Source organism: Mustelus asterias, chromosome 14 (genome assembly GCF_964213995.1).
Source record: "Mustelus asterias chromosome 14, sMusAst1.hap1.1, whole genome shotgun sequence".
In the NCBI taxonomy this organism is placed as follows: domain Eukaryota; kingdom Metazoa; phylum Chordata; class Chondrichthyes; order Carcharhiniformes; family Triakidae; genus Mustelus; species Mustelus asterias.
Genome location: NC_135814.1, coordinates 90648367 through 90670303, shown reverse-complemented (window position 1 = coordinate 90670303; position 21937 = coordinate 90648367). Strand labels below are relative to the sequence as shown.

The window sequence follows — 21937 nt, the reverse complement described above, 5'->3', positions numbered from 1 at the left end:
GAAGGTGGCGACTAGGGAATTCCTGGTGTAGCTGCAGCATAGATTTAGTACAGACAGATACCCTGTAGACGATCTCTCTTCTGTGGGTTCATGATGCGAAATAGAAAGTAAGTCATGGTCACAGATCACGGGTTCCACATTACCACTGATCTCCCAGTTCCATCACTAATATACATCACCCCTATTCAATTTGATGTTGCTTTGCTATCCCACTAGATTGGTTCTAGTCAGGTCACTCCAGTTGTAGCTGTGCTTGCTGTCCATTTTTCCCTTTGAAAGTGAACTACAGGAGCCACACAGTGTGACAGAGGGGCCAAATGAGGTTAACGAGCTAAGAAAAGGCTCTGGGCAGCAGTGTATTCGTTGTTTTGTGCCCACACACTTAGCTAGTCGACATTTTTGTTTCAGGGATCCCGAGCAGCCTCGAGCCTCTCTGCTGCTACCCTTGCCTCCTTGGGGGGCACTTCGTCGAGGCGAGGCAGCGGGGAAACCACCACCTCAATGGACACTGAAGGCTCCATTCGGGAGATCAAGGTAAAAAGAGTGGGGGTGCAGGGTCAGGGAAGGGTCATTTCAGAGCTTTGTGATTCCAGTGGGCAAGCCCGGAGCACAGGTCAGAACTTTACTAGCAAGTGCCCAGTTTTCAGACTGGGCAGTTGACTGCTGGGATAATCAGTTCTTTACATACTCCCATGGCAAGGTGATGTGCTTGTGTGTAGAATTTATCTTGAATCATTCTTATTTCCTCATGGTTGGGTACATGTGTCTCTGGTTGTCTTCCTCAGTCTGTCTCTATTTCTGTGTCTAGATTTGTGTATCCCTGTGTCTTTCCCTGCATCTCTGTTGATTTGTCTTTCGACCCACTTTCTCTCTAGTTTTCACACATTCACTGCCTGATTATCTCTTTCCCTCCTTCACAGCGATTTTGCATCTGCATTTGCCGTGAAAGGTTGGGAACCTCATTTCAATAAATTATAGTTAAAGGCTTCCCCACTGTATGTTGCCCCCACAATAGAAATACCCCCCCTCGCAAGTGTGACATCACTCTGGCAAGGTTTACAATTGTTTTTGAAAAATGTGAAGTGGTTGAGGGGAACCCGTCAGGGGCATACAGGTAAATATAGCCCTTGGGGTAGGGAACATTGCACTTCCCCCTGGTAGCTGTGCCTGTGGCAGTGCCAGGGGGCCCTCGCTGGGGCTACGTTGGGGGGAGTTCCCCTTGTGTGTGTGGGGATGGTAGCTGTTGTATATGTGTTTGGGGGGGTGTGGGGAACTACTCTTGTGCATGTGGGGGTTTGTCCTTGTGCACATCGGGGGTTGGGTTGCCCTTGTGCATGTGTGAGGATGTGTCGCCCTTATGCCCCTTGTGTGGAGATTGGGGGTGGGGGTGAGAGTTGCACTTTTGTGTGTGGTGGGGGAGGTTTCCCTTATGTCTGTGGTGGGGGGGTTGTCCTTGTGCCTGTTTTGGTGGTAGAAGGTGCCCTTGTGCACGTGGGTTGGGGGTGAGGGGGTGTTTAGTGCAGATTGGGGCCCCGCCGTGATACTGTGGGGCACACTTCCAGATTTGTCCTCCACAGAGTGCTGGATTATCTGGAGAGAAAACCCAGCTGTGTATAGCCTATGAGCTGCACACTGCTTTTCTCATCTCAGCCAGCACTCTGTGCATAGAGTGGAAACTTCCAGCACCTCCCCCCGCCCTTCCTCCCCCCAATTCTATCTTTCTCTCCATAAAGCCTCGCTGCCTTTCTTTCTCGTTATTTTATTTTTCACACTATTTGTATCTACCTGATTCTATTTACTTCTTTCTCTTTCTGCGTCACTTTCGGTTTCCCAAGTCTCTATCTCTTTCACAACGTGTTTTTATGTCTTCTTCATCTCTGCCTCTATCATTCCCTCCACCTCTCTCTGTAACTGTTTCCCTGTTTCTTTCTATCGTTTTCTTCTCTCCTTCCTCCTCTCTCTCTTTGTGGGTCTGCCTCTGTCTCTCATTCTACTCTTTCTACTTTTCTCACTTTGTTTTTTTGACATCTGTCTGTTTCTCCGTCTTTCTGACTTTTTATCTCCTTTCACCCTGTTCACCATTTCTCTTTTCCCATTATTCACCTTTCTTCTCTCTTTCTGACTCATTGCTCTTTTCTCTCTCTATTAGTTTCTCTCTCTTTTTCTCCCTCGGTTTCTATTCTCTCTTAGTCTTTGGACCGTAACTTTCTAGTTCCCCAGCTTTAGATTTGAATAACAACCCAGAGACGCATTGGGGAATGCGTCAACATGAAACATTAAAGTAATCCTGGCAGAACCATCTGAAGTTAGAGATTAAATTACTTTTTTGGATGGTTCCCAGTGTGTTGCAATTGCCCAGGGGAGGGCATCAGAACTTCCCAGGTAAACAATTGCATGGCAATTGAAGCCCTAACCTCCCCTGGGCAATTGCAACACACTGGGAACCATCCAAAAAAGCAATTTGATCTCTAACTTCAGATGGTTCTGCCAGGATTACTTTAATGTTTACTCTGAAAAAGTTAGAAATAAGATCTCTTTTAACTCATAGGTAACTATTTTAAACACCCAGAATGAGCCCCCCAGGGACTTTCCCCTTCACCCTGTGACCTTCCCACCAGCATGGGACTCTACTCCCATGATCCTGACCCTCATCCCCGACCCAACCTCACTCCCCCTATCCGACCACCACTCCCCGACCTGGCCTCCAACTCCTTGATACGGCTCTACCACCCACCACTCCCCTATATGACGCCCTCCCTTGACCCAGCTGGACTCCGACCCCCATACCCCCTCCTGATATCCAACTCTCCCAACTCACCCCCAGATCTTCTCCACTTATGTTAGACACTCTTTCTGGCCGCTCAATTTCAGTCGGATCTTTAAACTTGTCTGCATTTGGCAGCCAGTGCAGTGCAACAAGGGCGTTTGACTTTCTGGCTCTCTATTAATTTCTGACTCTCTCTGTGACTTTATGCCTGCGTCTCTCCTTGTCTTTCTTTTGCCAATCTTTCTCTCTCTGTATCTCACTGTGTCTGACTGTCAGTCTGTCTGTTGTCTCTTTCTCATTCTCTTTGTGTCTCTCTTTTTCTTCATGTCTTTTTGCTTATATCTCTTTTCTTGTCTTTCTCATTCCGTCTGTCACTTTCACTCCACCTCGTTCCTGTCTATCTCTTTCCTTATGTCTTTCTTTGTTTTTTCTCTCTCTCTATATGTCTCTTGCTTTCTCTCTCTCCTTCATTTCACATTGCTGTCTGATTCTCTCTCAGGAAATCTTTGAGCTAAAGGACCAGATACAGGATGTAGAAGGAAAGTACATGGAAGGGCTGAAGGAATTGAAGGTACCCTGTTTGGGAATGAGTGTGTGCCCCTCCTGCAGAGGTCCATGGCTGCCTGTGTGCAGACATGGTATTAACCATGGGGTCTATTTCAACTGATTCCTTTTCTGATATGTCTCCACACTAACAGCATGGACTGCTTTCAGGTTTTTCATTCTGGCCTACTGCTTGTTCTCCTTCAGTTGGGAAGCATGTTTTATCAATTCCTATCATCTCTCTCTTCTTCTAGTTCCTCCTCTTGTATTTGCTCCTATTCTTGCCCAACCTTGCCATTTTGCCCATCCTTCCCTCACACCCCCTCTCTCTCCACCCACATTCACTCTCTCCACTCCGCCTGATTATCTCACAATGATTCCTGTTTTCCTGGTACCTGTTTAAGTAGTAAGAAGTCTCACAACACCAGGTTAAAGTCCAACAGGTTTATTTGGTAGCACAAGCCACTAGCTTTCGGAGCGCTGCCCCTTCATCAGGTGAGTGGGAGTTCCGTTCACAAACAGGGCATGTATAGACACAAACTCAATTTACAAAATAATGGTTGGAATGTGAGTCTTTACAGGTAATCAAGTCCTAAAGGTACAGACAATGTGAGCGGAGAGAGGGTTGTGAACAGAACTCCCACTCACCTGATGAAGGGGCATCGCTCCGAAAGCTAGTGGCTTGTGCTACCAAATAAACCTGGTGAACTTTAACCTGGTGTTGTGAGACATCTTACTGTGTTTACCCCAGTCCAACACCAGCATTTCCACAACCTGTTTGAGTAGCCACTGAGCGCCATCCTGTATATTGAGTGTCCCGTGACCCTAGACAATCAGTGTTCCAGATGGTTCAAACTATGGCAGGCTTCGTAAATGTGCCTTAAACCTGTCTCCTCCAATGTTCCTACCGCTGTTGTTATTCCCTCTTTCCTCACCCAAGGTACTGGGGTCCACCCCTTCCCAAACAAAGTCCTTGGCTTAATACACTGCAGAGCTAAGAGTGGAACCCCAGGCCTTTTAGCCAATGTGGCTCACTCATTAGACACTCAGTAGCCCACAGTGTAAGTACATTACATAGTCACAAGTCTATCACTAGGAGCGACATTGGTGCACACAGCTAATTGGGAGCGAGAACAATACTCTCAGCTCTCTGCTGATACAAAGCAGAGTCTTGGAGAAGGAGATACTTTCATATTGGAATTCCTCCTCTTCCAGTATAGACTGCAACTGTCTCTACTAGCACCGATTGTGCAACAGTCTCACTGGCCCCAACTTGCCCTGCATACCTTGAGGGGTGGAAGAATCCACCACTTAAGATTTCGGGGCAGGAATGGGGGCTTTGAGTAGAATCAATCAACTGAGGAATGGGGATGGGAAATCTGCCAATCAAGGGGTCTGGGGAGGTGGGTGGGGGAATGTTAGAATCTTCCATTCAAGGGATCTGGTGGTTTTGTGGATCCTGCCAACCAGAGAAGGAGCAGGAGAAATTTACCAACTGAAGATCAGGAATGGGGAGCTGTTAACATTACCAACTCAGGGAGGTGGGGGTGGTGTAGTGGTTGGAAGTACTAACGGAGTATGGCAGTGGGAGGGGTGGTTGTTGGTCCACAAATGTCCCTTCTATAGGTGAGACAGCTCATTTAACAACACTGAGACTCGGGCCTCTGATCAAACTCTGGCCTCTCACTTGTGGAGTCCAGGTTCAAATCCCATATGGCAGGTTGAAGGTTTCCTCTGACTAATGCTTGTGAATTTAGACTAGGGTAGACTTCATCCTGGCTACAATGGGATTCAGCCTCTTCCCCATTGTCTACCTCAATCCTGTTCAGTTTTGAACCTACTTTGTGCTCCTATGATGGTTATTTTTCTCACTATCCCAGGACTCATTGGCCGAAGTGGAGGAGAAATATAAAAAAGCCATGGTGTCAAATGCACAGCTGGACAATGAGAAGACCAACCTCATGTACCAGGTAGACACACTGAGGGAAAGTTTGCTGGAGCTCGAGGAACAGTTAGCAGAGACGCACAGGATGCATGAGGAGAAGACCAAGGTGAGAGGTGTTGGGAGATTTTGAGGTTTCAGGACGAACAGCAGCAAATTACAGCTGATGTTCAGTCCAATAATTATGATGTTCTTTCACTCTGTGTTTGTGTAGGGGTGGTGGAGAAAATCAAGGACATAAACCCCCATGTTCTATCCCCATTTTAAGAAGGTAATGGCAGAACATTTAGAAAATCATAATCACAATCGGGCAAAGTCAACATGGTTTTGTAAAAGGGAAATCATGTTTGATTATTTTATCGCATTCTTTGAGGGAGTTACAAACAAGGTGGATAAAGCGGAATCTTTACCAGTGGCACACTTGGATTTCCACATGGTAATTTGATAAGTTGCTGCATCAAAGGTTACTACACAAAATAAGAGCTCATGGTGTAGACAGTAATGTATTAGATATGTTTTTGATAGAGGATTGGTTAGCTAACAGGAAGAAGAGAGTAGGGATAAGTGGGTCATTTTTGGATTGGCAAACTGTAACTAGTGGAGTGCTACAGGGATCAATGCTGAGACCTCAAATATCTACAATATCTTGGATGAAGAGACTGAATGTACAGTTGCTAAATTTGTTGATGGCACAAAGATACGTAGAAAAGTAAGTTGTCAAAAGGACATAAAGAATTTACAAAGGGATTTAGGTTAAGTGGGTGGGCAAAAATGTGGTAGATGGAATATAGTGTCGGAAAATGTGAACTTGTCCACTTTGGCAGGAAGAATAGAAAACCAGTATGCTATTTAAACAGTGAGAGATTGCAGAATTCAGTGGTACAATGGGATCTGGGTGTCCTGGTATATGAATCTCACAAAGTTAGTATGCAGTGTTAGGGCCCTGGACCAGAATTCCAAATTACATTAGGAAGTCGGACTAGACCCCAACAGTTTTTCTATTTTGGCATAAATTTGAGGATAGGATGCTTCACTCCAGAAACAATTCTGCTGACAAATTAGGGATCTTTTATAAAGAAAACTAAACTTTATTTAATAACACAGTTTAAGTATAAAACTAGCAAACTGAAGCAGCTTGTACCCATTGAACTATATGTTTTTAAAAAGAAACAACTCTTAATTTCTAACTTATCACTGTTTCTGTTCCAAATTAGCAAATTTTTCTTACAGACTTAAAAAGCACTTTAAATACAGTTAGCAACCATAAATATACTTGTTATTTTGAGTGCAAAAAGCCTTGAAGCTTTCAGAGATTTTGAGGAGAGTAGCTTGTAGAAAACCTGTGTTCAAAACAAACCCCAGCCAGAACTAAAAGCTGTTTTTCTCTACTACGTACCTAGCTCCTCCTTTTGGCCACATTATCACATGACCCTGTCAATCAACCGAATCAGAAACCACAGGGGAAACCTTAATCTATAAACAAAAATCCATTAGCTCTCTCCTAAGTAAACACTACATCACTAAAATGAATAATTATCCAACTTTCCCAGCATCTGAGCTACATTTCCACCAGACATACTGACTGTAGAAAAAAACTGAACTTTAAAACATGCCCCTTAAACATAAAAAAACCCATACATATATATTTTATATATGATCAGGGATAGTGTCACAGCTGTAGAGAAGGTGTATGCTGTGGAGGGATTGTCCACCGAGTCTCTGTGGGTGGAAGTTCAGAGTGGGAAGGGACCGGTCACTTTGCTGGGAGTTTTCTGTAGGCCGCCCAATAGTAACAGGGAGGTGGAGGAGCAGATAGGGAAACAGATCCTGGAGAGATGCAGTAATAGCAGAGTTGTTGTGATGGGAGACTTTAATTTCCCAAACATAGATTGGAATATCCCTAGGGTAAGGGGATTGGATGGGGAAGAGTTCGTTAGGTGTGTTCAGGAGGGTTTCCTGACACAGCATGTGGACAAGCCTACAAGAGGAGAGGCTGTACTTGATCTGATACTGACCAATGAACCTGGACAGGTGTCAGATTTCTCAGTGGGAGAGCATCTTTGGGATAGCGATCATAACTCTATCTCCTTTAAGCTTGCATTGGAAAAAGAGAGGATCAGGCAAGCTAGGAAAGTGTTTATATGGAGTAAGGGGAAATATGAAGACATTAGACAGCAAATTAGAGGAGTAAATTGGAAGGAGGTATTCTCGGGGAAACGCACTGAAGAGAGGTGGCAGTTTTTCAAGGAATGTCTGTCGAGAGTTCTACAGGACAACATTCCGAGCAGACAGGGAGGTGTTGGTCGGTTAAAGGAACCGTGGTGCACGAAAGCTGTGCGGGACCTAGTTGAGAAGAAAAGGAAAGCGTATAAAAGGCTCAGAGAGCTTGGCGAAGATAGGGATTTAGAAGAGTATATGGCTTGCAGGAAGGGACTAAAGAAGGAAATTAGGAGAGCCAGAAGGGGTCACGAGAAGGCCCTGGCAGGTAGGATTAAGGAGAACCCTAAGGCATTCTATAAATATGTGAAGAGTAAAAGGATGAGACGTGACGGAATAGGGCCTATAAAAGGTGAAGGCGGGAAAGTCTGTACGGAACCAGTAGAAATGGCAGAGGTGCTCAATGAGTATTTTGCCTCGGTTTTCACAGAGGAGAAGGACCTGGGTGGATGTACTGCGGGCGTGCGGTGGACTGAAAGGATTGAGTATGTGGACTTTAAGAAAGAGGTTGTGCTGGAATCTTTGAATGGCATCAAGATAGATAAAGTCGCCGGGTCCGGTTGGGATGTACCCCAGGTTACTGTGGGAGGCGAGGGAGGAGATTGCAGAGCCTCAGGCGATGATCTTTGCGTCGTCGATGGAGACGGGAGAGGTGCCGGAGGATTGGAGGATTGTGGATGTGGTTCCTATTTTCAAGAAGGGGAATAGGGATAGCCCAGGTAATTACCGACCGGTGAGTCTAACCTCAGTGGTTGGTAAACTGATGGAGAAGATCCTGAGGGACAGGGTATATGAGCATTTAGAGAGGTTTAGTATGCTCAAGAATACTCAGCATGGCTTTGTCAAGGGCAGATCGTGCCTTACGAGCCTGGTGGAGTTCTTCGAAATTGTGACTAAACACATTGACGAAGGGAAGGCGGTAGATGTGGTTTATATGAATTTTAGCAAGGCGTCCGATAAGGTTCCCCCATGCAAGGCTTCTAGAAAAAGTGAGAGGGCATGGGATCCAAGGGGCTGCTGCCCGGTGGATCCAGAACTGGCTTGCCCAAAGGAGGCAGAGAGTGGGTATAGATGGGTCTTTTTCTAAATGGAGGTCGGTCACCAGTGGTGTGCCCCAGGGATCTGTTCTGGGACCTTTGCTGTTTGTCATTTTCATAAATGACCTGGATGAGGAAGCGGAGGGATGGGTTGGTAAGTTTGCCGACGACACGAAGGTTGGTGGGGTTGTGGATAGTCTGGAGGGATGTTAGAAGTTACAGAGGGACATAGATAGGATGCAAGACTGGGTGGAGAAGTGGCAGATGGACTTCAACCCAGATAAATGCGTCGTGGTCCATTTTGGTAGGACAAATGGGATGAAGGAGTACAATATAAAGGGAAAGACTCTTAGTACTGTAGAGGATCAGAAGGACCTTGGGGTCCGGGTCCATAGGACTCTAAAATCGGCCCCGCAGGTGGAGGAGGTGGTTAAGAAGGCGTATGGTGTGCTGGCCTTTATCAATCGAGGGATTGAGTTGAGGAGTCCGGGGATAATGATGCAGCTGCATAAGACCCTCGTCAGACCCCACTTGGAGTACTGTGCTCAGTTCTGGTCACCTCACTATAGGAAGGATGTGGAAAAGATTGAAAGGGTGCAGAGGAGATTTACAAGGATGTTGCCTGGATTGAGTGGCATGCCTTATAAGGATAGGCTGAGGGAGCTCGGTCTTTTCTCCTTGGAGAGACGAAGGATGAGAGGAGACCTAATAGAGGTGTATAAGATGTTGAGAGGCATAGATCGGGTGGACTCTCAGAGGCATTTTCCCAGGGTGGAAATATCTGCTATGAGAGGACACAGGTTTAAGGTGCTGGGGGGTAGGTACAGGGGAGATGTTAGGGGTAAGTTTTTCACACAGAGGGTGGTGGGCGAATGGAATCGGCTGCCGTCAGTGGTGGTGGAGGCGAACTCAATAGGATCTTTTAAGAGACTCCTGGATGAGTACATGGAGCTTAATAGGATGGAGGGTTATAGGTAGGTCTAGAAGGTAGGGATGTGTTCGGCACAACTTGTGGGCCGAAGGGCCTGTTTGTGCTGTAGTTTTTCTATGTTCTATGTTCTATTTAGCAACAACTATCATCACAGCAGGTACAAGTGATTAGGAGGGCAAACAAATGTTAGCATTTATTGTAAGGGGAATGAAATATAATAACAAGGAAGTCTTGCTAGGGCTGTAGAGGGCCTTAGTGAGATCAGATATGATTGCATTAGAAGCAGTTCCAAGATGGTTCACTTGACTGATTCCTCAGATTAGGGGATTATTTTGTGAGGAAAGGCTGAACAGGTTGGGACTTTACCCATGAGAGTTTAGAAGAATGAAAGGTGATTTTATTGAAACATTTAAGATTCCAAGGGAACTTGATAAGGTAGATTCTGAGAGGATTTTTCTCTCTGGTGAGGAGTCTAGAAGTAAGGGATATAGTTTGAAAATTGGGGGTCTCCTATCTCAAGACAGATGAGGAGAATTTCTTTTTCTCCGAGGGTCTTAAATCTGTGAAATTCATGGGTTATTGAATATATTCAAGGCTGATTTTCTAGATTTTTGATCGACAAGGAAGTCAAGGATTGTGGGGACGGACAGGAAAGTGGAGTTGAGGCCACAATCAGATCATCCATGATCTTATTGAATGGGGGAGCAAGCTCAAGGGGCAAAATAGTCTACTTCTGTTCTTAATTCTGTAGTCTTGTGCTTTTGGGGATGTCACAGACACAGACTCCTGCCCCATCACTGTATGTGTGTGGAGGTGTCAGAGACACAGATTTAAGACCCATCACTGTGTTTGTTGAGGAATCACATACACAGACCCCTGTCTCATCACTTTGGGGTGTCACAGATTCAGACCCTGTCCCATCTCATGGGGTTAGATCGTTTGGACTGCTTTGCCGTGGGTTATTGATTGGGGTTTATTGATTGGGATGGAGTCTGCCATTAACTCTGGCACTGTAGGTGGTGCAGATTTTGGCTACCCTGGGTGTTGCAGCTGAAATTTCTGATTTTGCTGTCTTGCTAGGAATTGGACAGACAGAAACACGCCTACAGTATTCTGCAGCAACAATTTGAGACAATGAAGGAGACTCTTAAAGAGAGAGAAGAGATGTTAATGGTAAGTTAAATCTTAAAAGCTACCACCATTTGACAATGGATGTTTGATGCTCTGATAGCCAACATAGTCAGGGCCTTAATCCCCTGGGAAGCCCGGAATGTGGAAATGAGCCGCAGTTCAGATTCCTTTTGGGTCAATCAGTATACCAATGTAATTCAATTGTTAATGATTAGTTAGAAGGTTTGTTATTTGGTTTCTTCAAGGTGAGTTACAGAGACTGTGCAAGGACAGACTCAGTCAAATAGCTTGGCACCAATTTGACCCGTGAAGGCAGGTTGCTTGGAGATACTGATGTGTGCGTGGCCTGACAAAGTCTCTGTGCTCTAGGTGGATTTAATAGTGGTTCAGTGCCAGGATTTGAATACCCGGATTGTTGCCACCTCAACCTGACATTTCCCCTGCCATCCAAGTGCCTTGGTTTTATCCCTGCTACTTAACTGACCACAATGACTCATACTTGGCTGAGGCGCTGATTAGGGTTGCGTTCGGTTCTGCCCATTCTTTGCCGGCTAGTCCATTCTTCTCGCGTAATCGACAGAAAACTATTTAACCATGGAGTGTGTCACAGCCCAGTTCTGGCCAACAGGAGGCACTAGAGTTCTGACCAGTATCTGGCTAGGTCTCCCAGGAATACAGAGATCCCAACAAGTCATCCAGCCTGAGATCAAGTCAGTGGGCACGGGGCTTTATTGGAACTTGGTGGCCCCTTGTGTGCCTGGCTGCATTTTTACTGAAGTGACATTTCGAAGGTTCTCTTACATCAGACAATGACATGATTTGGCTGATGATGTTTTAACTGATCTGAGGCAATGTTTGAATATAAATGAACGTGAAGAAATTCTTCTCTGCTCTGCGATTTGTTATGCTGCTCTTTCCTGTCTTTGCTTTTTCTAGTTTCCTTTCACTTTCTCTTTCTCCCTCTCTTTCTGTCCCTCTCCTTTTTCCCTTCTTTATCTTCCTCGGCTCGGGATCGGTGGCAGGAGATCAAAGAATTGAACCAGAAGCAGCATTCCTCCGCCCAAGAGATCGCTGACCTCCAGGAGACAGTGGAATGGAAAGACAAGAAAATTGGGGTAGGGGCAGCCTGTGCACTCTTGATGTGGCATTGCAGCCAGCCTCCTGCTTACTCAGCATTAACACTCTGGATCAGACATCACAGCCACTATTGGCCACATGTTTACCAAGTCAGCTGGAGCCTCTGGTGATCGATAGAAATAACAAGATTGGTTGGACCATCTCCCCACTCCCCCCCTCCCGCATTTGACCACATTTGGTTTGAATCCAGTTGGAAAACATTAGTGGATTTCTTCTGGCTTTTCCCAAATGGGATAAAGTCCTATTGGATTCCACAGGAGCGGGTTTTCATCCTGGCAGTGCAGTATCAACAAAGACATACATTTATATGGTGACTTTAGCAACTTCAGGCATCCCAATGAAGTAATTTTTGAGGTGTAGTCATTGTTGTAATGTAGGAAACGCAGCAACCAATCTCTGCTCAACAAACTCCCACAAACAGCAATCACCAGCTAATCTGTTTGAAGCGATGTTGATTGAAGGATAATTATTGGCCAAGTCACTGAGGGATAACTTCCCTGTTCTTCATCAAACTTCTACCATGGGATCAATTACATCCACCTGAGAGAGCAGATGAGACCTCGGTTTAATGTCTCATCTGAAAGACAGCATCTCCAAAAGTGCCGTAGTCCCTCAGTACTGCACTAACAGTGTTGGTCTGGACTGTGTGGTGAAGTCTTTGGTGTGGGATTTAAGCACACCAAGATGTGAGATGCAACCAGCTGTGTCCTGGTATTGGTAGGAAGGAGGCAGGTGTCAACCTGTGTCTGCCGCCACCATGTTCATGGATGCCAAGAGCTGTCATTGGAGGGAACATAGCCATTGAGCCGCCTGTTTTCTGGCAGCAAGACAGGCCCCTGTTGCCATCAACTCCACTCTGAAGGAAATGTGGAAGAATAGGAGCTTGCAGAGTCCAGGTGCCCACTGCTCTAGGGGTCCAAGAGCCTCTGAACTACAGTAACTAAAGGCAAGCAAGGCCTTAGAGGGGGAGGGAGAGGAGGGTGGAGCAGTGGTGGGAGGAGGCTTGGATTCTGACTTGGAGGGAGGTAGTGCAGGGGAACCCATTATATTAAGGGGCCCATGGGAGCAGTTGCACATGTGCAGGAGGCACTGGATTGATCATAATGCAGATTGCAAAATGGACTCTGCAATAGAAAGGGATGGCAGAAGGAAGGAGAACACTAAATCCAAATTTTAAAAGAAGGCTTCAGGAGAGAATGTCACCTGTAATCCATTCCTCCAGACATATAACCCCATCCTGTTATGTAACCTCTCTCATCAGACATGTAGACCCTCCCAACAGTCATGTAGCCCCAACGCTAAAGACAGACCCCCTCTGGCCACAAATGTAACCCTTCAGCCAGACATACATCTCCACCCCTGAGCCACATGGCTTCTCCCCACATAAGAACGTGAAAAATAAGACCAGTTGTAGACCATTCAGTCCATTGAGTCTGCTTCACAATTCAATGAGGTCATCTTAACTCCACTTTCCTGCCAATATAGATCAAAAATTCCAGTCTTGAATATATTCAATGACCCATTTTTTATTGCTCTCTGGGGTAGAGAATTCCCTAGATTAACCACCCTCAGAGTGAAAATTTCTCCTTCTCTCTGTCTTAAATGAAACTCCCCTTATTCTGAAATTATGCCCACTGCATTCCAGATTCCTGAACAAGGAGAAACATCCTCTCAGCATCTAGCGTGTCAAACCCCCTCAGAATCTTCAAAAGATCACATCTCATTCTTCTAAATGCCAATGACTGTAGGCCCAACCTGCTCAACCTTTCCATATAGGTCACTTCCTTCATACCTGGAATCAGCCCAGTGAACCTTCTCTGAACTGCTTCCAATTCAAGTATATCCCTCCTGAAATAAGGTGACCAGAACTATACACATTACTCTCGGCACAGTCTCACTAATCTCTAATTCATTTATACTCCATCATCTTGCAATAAGGGCCATTATTCCATTTGCCTTCTAATTATTTGTTGTACCTGCATGTTAACATTTTGTGATTCATGTAGAAGGACACCCAGATCCCTCTGCAGCCTCTCTCCATTTAAATAGTATTCTGCTTTCCTATTCTTCCTGCCAAAGTGGACAACTCACATTTTCCTATGTTACATGCCATCTGTCAAATCTTTGACCACTCTATACCCCTTTGCAGATTCCTTGGGTATTCCTCACAATGTGATTTTCACCCAACTTTATACTGTCAACAAATCTGGTTACAATACATTCTGTCTCTTCGCCCAAGTCATTAACAGAGATTATAAATAGCTGTAGCCCCATCACTGAACACTGTGGCGCTTCTTTAGTTACAGTTTGCTAACCTAAAAATAACCTATTTATCCCGACTCTGTTTCCTGTCAATCATCTCTTTGTACAAATACAATAGCCCAACACCATGAGCTCTGATCTTATGCAGTAACCTTTTATGTGGTACCTTATCAAATATCTTTTAGAAATCCAAATACACTAAACCTACTGGTTCCCTTTATCCACCCTACTCATTGCATCCTCAAAGAACGCTAATAAATTGGTCAAACATGATTTCCCCTTTCATAATACCATGTTAACTCTGCTTGAATGTCAGACATGTCGCCTCTCCTGATTTATTGCCCCTCAACAGCCCCTCCCCTCCTAGGTCAGGTGTGCTATCCTCAGGCAGGAATTGGTCACATTACAGTGACTTGGAGGTATGGAGAGTTGGTGAAGGGGTAACAAAGGGAATTTGACCCCATAGAGGGGTGTGGAAAGAGTTTGTGATCGCCGTGCACAGCCGAGCCTGTGGTTATCTATTTTATCTGATTTTATTTCAGAAAATTTTCAATTTTTATTTAGCAAACTTTTGAATATTATCTGTATTTCTCCTGTTAGTATTCTGTTTCCACAAGTTCTGCTCCTCTCTTATCTTTTTTGATACGTATTGTTCCTCTCCTCTCTCTTCTCCCTCTCTCATTCTCATCGGCCTCCCCTTTAGGCTTTAGAAAGACAGAAGGAATACTCTGATGCCATCAGGATTGAACGGGATGAGCTCAGGGATGAGGTTGCTATGCTGAAGGAGAGACTGAAGGTATGGACGCAGCACTGGGGACCTGAGGTTGAGCCCTAGGGTTCTTGGCTTGAACAGTTGGATATTGGTGTGTTGACCAGTATTTGGGAGTTGGGTGATGGTGGGCTGATTAAAGAGTGTGCAAGAGTGTACCTGTCATTGCCTGTATCTACTCAGTTGACCAATTAGCAGCTAGTGTTACTGTTGCCCTCAGTGCCATTGGGCCAGGGAGGGGAGATCAATCTAGGCTTTGACTGTCAATCGCTCTCCAATTCCAGGAGGTGAGGACACAGTGATGCCTCCTGCACACCAGCAGCCCGCCAGCATTCTAAACATGAAAAGTGGATTGCTGGGGTAAGGTAGTGAAGGGAGACCATTGCCTGTGGAAACATACTTAAAACAGTCAGGGTTATGACTTTAGGGACGTGGAAGGATTGGAAGAGTCTCAGTAAATGCCCCATCTTCATTTGTTTCAGGGAGATTAATACCAGCAGTAATGCTCACCATTGCAAACTATCTCAAATAATGACTTCTGAGGTAAGGTAGATCAATGCAAAAGGCAATTCCATGAATCAACACCACCTCTGGGGGCTGCCTCTTCACTGGGGGCATCCTTTCGCCCAAGGGTTCCACTCTACCCTCCCCAAGAGACATCCTGCCCTACTATGTGTTCAAGCTGCTCCAATTAAAACAGCTTTCATTTTTCACACGGATTGTTTGAACAAATTTTTAATAGTCTGGGTACAGACCTTCGCCTTGAACAGTGGTTAACTATATCTAACTTATTGGACCATATCTGGGTTGGGGGATCACAATGGGGCCCAATCCTGTTCTCACCTGACGTCTGTCTAGAGCAACACCCACCGGATAGTCAACCCTGACAAATATTCAACTGCTCCTCTCTAATCCAGCACAGCCAAAGCTCTGACTGCTCCAGTTGCCCCATCTCAGCTGATTGGGCTCAGCACAGACCAGGGAAGGGGCCTGGGGCCTATTCCACATCTGGTAGCCAGTTGGAGGAGCCCATGATGTAGGCAATGGATGAGCAGGTAAGCTCAGGATCTCTCCTTTCCATACGTGTCAGAGCCTGGGAGGTTTGGGGCCTGTTCTACTCTGTAAACATGGTTCATTCTCTATGGCAGGCCTACGGGATGTTGACGAATGGTGAGGCTGAACCAATCAGGAAGGAAGGCAATGCACACACAGAGGCTACTGAGACAGGCCTTCAGGCTGCAGCCCAGCTACAGAGCTCCAGCGATGGCCCCCTAGGTAAGTGGAGCATGCCCAGTTCATCTCTAATCTTAGTTTTTGAAATGGTCTCTGGGCGCAGAGGAATAAGGATTGGAGGAATAACAGAAGGGGCCGGATGAGGGTCATGAGGCATGTTTGTCTGAAACCAAATCACTAGAGAGCAATTTGCAGAGTTTTAATAAACTTGCACCTTAACCTTTACTTGTGGAATCCAGCAGACCCACAGGAGAACCTGTACGTTAGGGAACTGACAGATACAACATAATACCTGTGATGGCTGAACTGATTCAATGATGCACCTCACTCGAGGGAACTGATTCTGTGATGTACTTTGTCCAGGGGAACTGATTCAGTGATGCACCTTACCATGTCTTCTGCACAGTTTATCTTTTTTATGGGAGTTTTGATTGTGGATGCAGAGGGAAAGAGATTGTATTGAAAACTGTATCTGTAAACACCATTAGGGATGGGATTCCCATCTCCCACCCACCCAGATTAGCTTCAGACAACCTGGATTTTACACAGGATTACAGAGGATATACAGCACAGAAACAGACCATTTAGCCCAACCAGTCCATGCCAGTATCTATGCTGCACTCGAACCTTCTCCCATCTTTCCTTATTTAAATCCATCATTATAACCTTCTATTCCTGTCTCTCTCATATACTTGATGAAGGTTAGAAACTTCTAAAATGTAAACTGGACGGCACAAGTCTGATTTTAAAAGCAAGTGGTTACCTATGTGGCCGGCTCATTGGTTACCCAAGTTTGAAATGGAGCAATGATGAAGAAACGCTTGGAATTTGAACCCTGATTGCATCACTGCCTGCCTCAACATGTCCAGATACAGCACAGGGTTAGATACAGAATAAAGATCCCCCTACTCTGTCTCATCAAATATTACGAGGACAATTATAAATGCCACAATAAAAAGCAAGAGATGAAGCAAGAAGGGTTTTAAAGCCAACTCTCTCAGTTCATGTGGGGAAAATCATTTTAAAGTGAGTTTTCACTGATGTCCACATGAGGGGGAGTGGGGGGTGGAGCAGGCGAGCGAGGGTGGCAGGGTGGGAAGGGCAGAATGGCCATTACAAGATGTGAATCAATCCATCATTGTACATGCAGCAACATCACCCTCTGTTGGCGTATGAGTGTTACTGCATCAGCCCAATGTTCTCCTTTTGCAAAGAGATATTAAAGTGGATCAAGCATTAAATGATCTTTTTAAAGTTAATTATTGCCTCCTCCCCTCACTTTCTCTGGAATAAAGGTAATTTGGCGGATTTTGTTCCATTCTCGTTAGGAAATAATTGAACAGATTTGAGGTCAATTTAAATTTTCTGATTTTGTTTTAATGTTTTTTGAAGCTGATCAGAGTGCTTATTGAAGTCCCTTTAAGGGCGGTAAGAAGCCTTTTTACACCAGGTGTTTTAAAAATGACAACTAGAAGAACCTAAATGTTATAAATGCTTGGCAAATTGGAAATCTGTAAAGGAAATTTGTAATTGTGGATGGTTCATTCAGGGACACAATGTCTTCACTTCTTCCAATGGTCCTTATAGGAGAAAGCCACGAATTGCAAATGAGGAATGAGATTTTGGAGACTGTTGGGGAAAGAGGAGTCTTGCAGCATACTGGAATTGATGAACAGATGGAGGAGACTGGGAATCGGGAGATGTTAATGGATAATGTGCAAGAAAAGGACATAACTGAGGAGTGTGAGGCACTGACTGAGAGTGAGACACCAGCAGTGACTGTAAGAGATAATGGACACACAGACCAGATAGAACGTACTACAGCCAATCTTGACGATGGAGAGCAAAGTGCATGTGACAAACAAAACCTTGGAGGTAAACAGGTATCCGAGGGAATAAACAATGCCCTGGGATCTGGGGAGGGAAAGCAGATCTGTGGCAGCACAGAGGAGAATGAGAGTGACTTTGGTGCAAATGGGGAGCAGCTGCATGAGGATAGAAACCAGAATCTCGATCATGATGAGAGGAGGCTAGGTAACATAGGGGAACAGAGTACCCATGGAGGGATTAGGAAGGAAGAGCATTCAGAAGTTGGGAATGACTTGGCTGTGGTGCATGATGACAATGTTGGGACAGGAGCTGACAATCAGGCAATTGTGGAGGAAACTCAGAAAATAGTGCAACAAGTGCTAGAAAATGCCAAGGAAATTTTTCAACAGCGCACATGTGGGCATGAACTACTGGAGGAAACAAGAGATAAGGAAGAGGACGCCACCCAGGTGGGGGGAGGATTGGTTCAGATGAAAGGGGACAACTTGCAGCGGGAGAAACCTGCTGAAACTGTCCATGTTGAAGGGAAGGAATTGGATGGGATGCTGATTACAGGGCCTGAGCAGGTGGCCATAGGGGACATAGAGCTCTATTCTACAGCACAGGAGACTGAAATCTGCTTCGAGAATTTTCATAATGATATAGCCAGGGAGAGTCAAGAAGCAGCGCAAGTGTTGCTTGTTGCACCCGGTTGGAATGGACAGTCTGGGTCAAGTGGAGAGGATGTGGATTCTTCTGATGGTCCAGTGCAGGGTGCAGCTGAGAATGGAGAAAGAAATGATCAAGACAGAAGTGAGCAACCAGTGGACAATGCATCCACAGCCTCAGTAGAGCTAGGGGAAGAAGTGGAAAAAATGGCAGAAGAGACTGAGATAGGGACTAATTCGCTAACACAGGCGGCCCTGCAGGAGGTGGAGGTGGGCAAAGAGGTTACTTGTCATCCAAGAGGGATGAATGCATCAATTGTAGGGAATGAAGTAAAGCAGCTTATTGTAACTGGTGAAGATTCTGATTGGAGAGATGAGGTGACTGAGACAGGCAGGGCAGAAAACAGTTTACAGTTTGGAGAAGTGAATGGAGAAAAACTGGAGAAAGTAGTACCAGATGAAGCCGAGGCAGATCCAGGTGCAGAGCAAAGTGATGAAGCCAGTCAGGTGATGCAGCAAGGAAAGGTAGACGGCAAATTGGAGCATGGCTGTCTTCAGGAAATGACACCAACTGGAGGGGAAAAGAAGGTAGTGGCTGAGGTTGAGGATCGGGGCATAGAAATTGAAGGTGACATTAAGGATTATGGGGAGGACGAGGTCAGGAGTCATGGAGCAGTTGAGGAGAAAGTTAAAAACCCTGATCTCGGTGCAGCCAGGAACTATGGAAAGAATGAGGATATGGATGACATCAAGGCCCAAGGAGATGAAAGGCAGGTCAAAGGGCACAACACTGATGAAGGCAAAGGCAATAAAGGGGATAAGAAAGAGAATGATCATGGGCAAGGAGAGAGCAAAGTGAAAAATACCAGAAATGATGAAGATGAGACCAAAGATTACAATTGTGATAAGATCAAGGGTCAGGGAGAAAAAGAGGGTGAAGTTAATGATGGTCAAAATGAGATTGAAAATTGTGAAACGGTTAAAGTTTTGGTGCAAGTTCCTGGGGAGGTAAACAGTGAGTTCAAGGGCAAAGGAGATGAGAGTGGGGCCCAAGGCTCCAGTGCAACTGAATTGAAAGGATTTGAAGAGGAGGGGGGTGAGATCAAAGGCTCGAGGGAAAAGGAGGGGGAGGTCAAATGTTCCAAAGAAGAGAAAGGTGAGGTTGAGGGTCACCCAGAACAGGAGCACGAGGTAAAAGATCCCCCAGAAGAGGGTGAAGTTGAGGGATCCCCAAAAGAGGAAGGTGAGGCCAAAAGTCTCTCAGAAGAGGAGGGTGAGGTCAAAGGTCCCCCAGAAAAGGAGAGTGAGGCCAAAAGTCTCTCAGAAGAGGAGGGTGAGGTCAAAGATACCGCAGAAGAGGAGGGTGAGGCCAAAGGTCCCCCAGAAGAGGAGGGTGAGGCCAAAGGTCCCCCAGAAGAGGAGGGTGAGGTCATAGTGGTTCCAGAAGAGAAGGGTGAGGTCAAAAGTCCCCCAGAAGAAGAGGGTGAGGTCATAGTGGTTCCAGAAGAGAAGCGTGATCTCAAAAGTCCTCCTGAAGAGGAGGGTGAAGTCAAAGGTCCCCCAGAAGAGGACGGTGAGGCCAAAGGTCCCTCAGAAGAGGAGGGTGAGGCCAAAGGTCCCTCAGAAGAGAAGGGTGAGGTCAAAGATCCCGCAGAAGAGGAGGGTGAGGTCAAAGGTCCCCCAGAAGAGGACGGTGAGGCCACAGGTCCCTCAGAAGAGGAGGGTGAGGACAACAGTCCCCCAGAAGAGGAGGGTGAGGCCAAAGGTCCCCCAGAAGAGGAGGGTGAGGTCATAGTGGTTCCAGAAGAGAAGGGTGAGGTCAAAAGTCCCCCAGAAGAGGAGGGTGAGGTCATAGTGGTTCCAGAAGAGAAGCGTGATCTCAAAAGTCCTCCTGAAGAGGAGAGTGAGGTCAAAGGTCCTGAAGTCAGAGGCCCCAGCGAGGAGGAGATGGATGAAGTCAGAGGCCCCAGCGAGGAGGAGATGGATGAAGTCAGAGGCCCCAGCGAGGAGGAGATGGATGAAGTCAGAGGCCCCAGCGAGGAGGAGATGGATGAAGTCAGAGGCCCCAGCGAGGAGGAGATGGATGAAGTCAGAGGCCCCAGCGAGGAGGAGATGGATGAAGTCAGAGGCCCCAGCGAGGAGGAGATGGATGAAGTCAGAGGCCCCAGCGAGGAGGAGGAGGCCAAAGGCCCCAGTGAGCACACGATGGATGACATCAAAATTCCCAGACAGGAGGTGATGGATGAGATCAGAGATCACAGAGAGGAGGAGATGGATGGGGTGAGAGGTCCCAGAGAGCAGGAGGAGCAGACCAAAGACCACAGTGAGCAGGAGGGGGCCAACTTTGAACAGGAAAGTGAGAATCTACTTTGCACTAATATGCAGGGAATTGTGCAAGAAATTGGGAAAGAGGTCAGTACAGCTGAAAATTCAAAAGAAGCAGTGTTTCCTGACCTTCAGACAGTAGAGGCAGAGAAAGAAGAAATGGAGGAAAAGAGAGGGGCTGAAGTAACTGAGTGTGATTTAAGTAGTCAGGTAAGTGTTGTGGTACAAGAGAGCGGTAAAGGGAATCAAATACAAAGCAAAAGCACTGAAGAAACTAACGGGGCCAAACCAGAGAATAATACCGAGGATGTTCATAAAGTAACAGACAGTAAAGATGAACAAGGAACACCAACAAAAAAGGAGACTGGAATTACTGAAGAGGCAACAGTACAAGAGAGCGTGCCAATGAAGCATGGGGAAGAAATACGGCAAGTAACAGAGACTTGTAGCAGCAGTGAAGAGTTTGGGGAGAATGCTCAGATGTCTGCAGGGGTTGTGAGTGACCTTGATGAAAGCGTGATATGTGAACTGAACAAAGGGTCTGAGGAAGTAGCACCAGAGAGTTTGCAACAAGGCCCTGTAAAGAGTGGCACTGTCTTGGTAAAAGTTATAGACCAAGGAATGATAATGCAGGATGGAAAGAGAGGGGATCCTGTAAAGGAGGGAGGAGACATGTCTGGGGCCAGCAACGAGCCACACAACAAGGCACAGAGTTGTGAGACAAGGAAAGAAAGGGCAGATGATGCACCAGTCTCTCAGATAAATGTGGAGGAGCAAGAGCTCAGAGAGGGTGATGAGGATGCTGAGGAAGGAGGTAGGTTTGAGTGGGATGATGAGATGAGTGAGATATTAGGAGATGAAACTCAGGATAAGAAGGAGGCACCTGAGGCCAAAGAGGAAAGGGGAGAGGTGGGTACTGGAAGTGAGGCCAAATCTCAGCCCATTCTGAGTGCAGGGCCCACTGAACATGTGAAACTGAACACAGATAACAGTGGGGCTGGAGTGCTAATACATCAGGAGGGAGAGCACGAGGGGCAGGAGGAAGAGCACGAGGGGCAGGGGGGAGAGCGCGAGGGGAAGGGGGGAGAGCGCGAGGGGCAGGAGGGAGAGCACGAGGGGCAGGGGGGAGAGCGCGAGGGGCAGGGGGGAGAGCGCGAGGGGCAGGG

General features: G+C 46.3%; 1 protein-coding gene across 1 annotated transcript in view; it reads left to right on the top strand.

Annotated features, from left to right (window-relative positions):
• The window catches only part of LOC144503420 (uncharacterized), a 74094-nt gene that overhangs the window by 31161 nt on the left and 20996 nt on the right, over window positions 1–21937 (top strand). Inside the window, exons 8-15 of the mRNA XM_078227729.1 lie at window positions 409–534; window positions 3267–3338; window positions 5191–5361; window positions 10518–10610; window positions 11591–11683; window positions 14671–14763; window positions 15885–16011; window positions 17557–21840. Of these exons, the coding sequence (XP_078083855.1) occupies window positions 409–534; window positions 3267–3338; window positions 5191–5361; window positions 10518–10610; window positions 11591–11683; window positions 14671–14763; window positions 15885–16011; window positions 17557–21840 (5059 nt within the window). The remainder of the gene's footprint in view (window positions 1–408; window positions 535–3266; window positions 3339–5190; window positions 5362–10517; window positions 10611–11590; window positions 11684–14670; window positions 14764–15884; window positions 16012–17556; window positions 21841–21937) is intronic.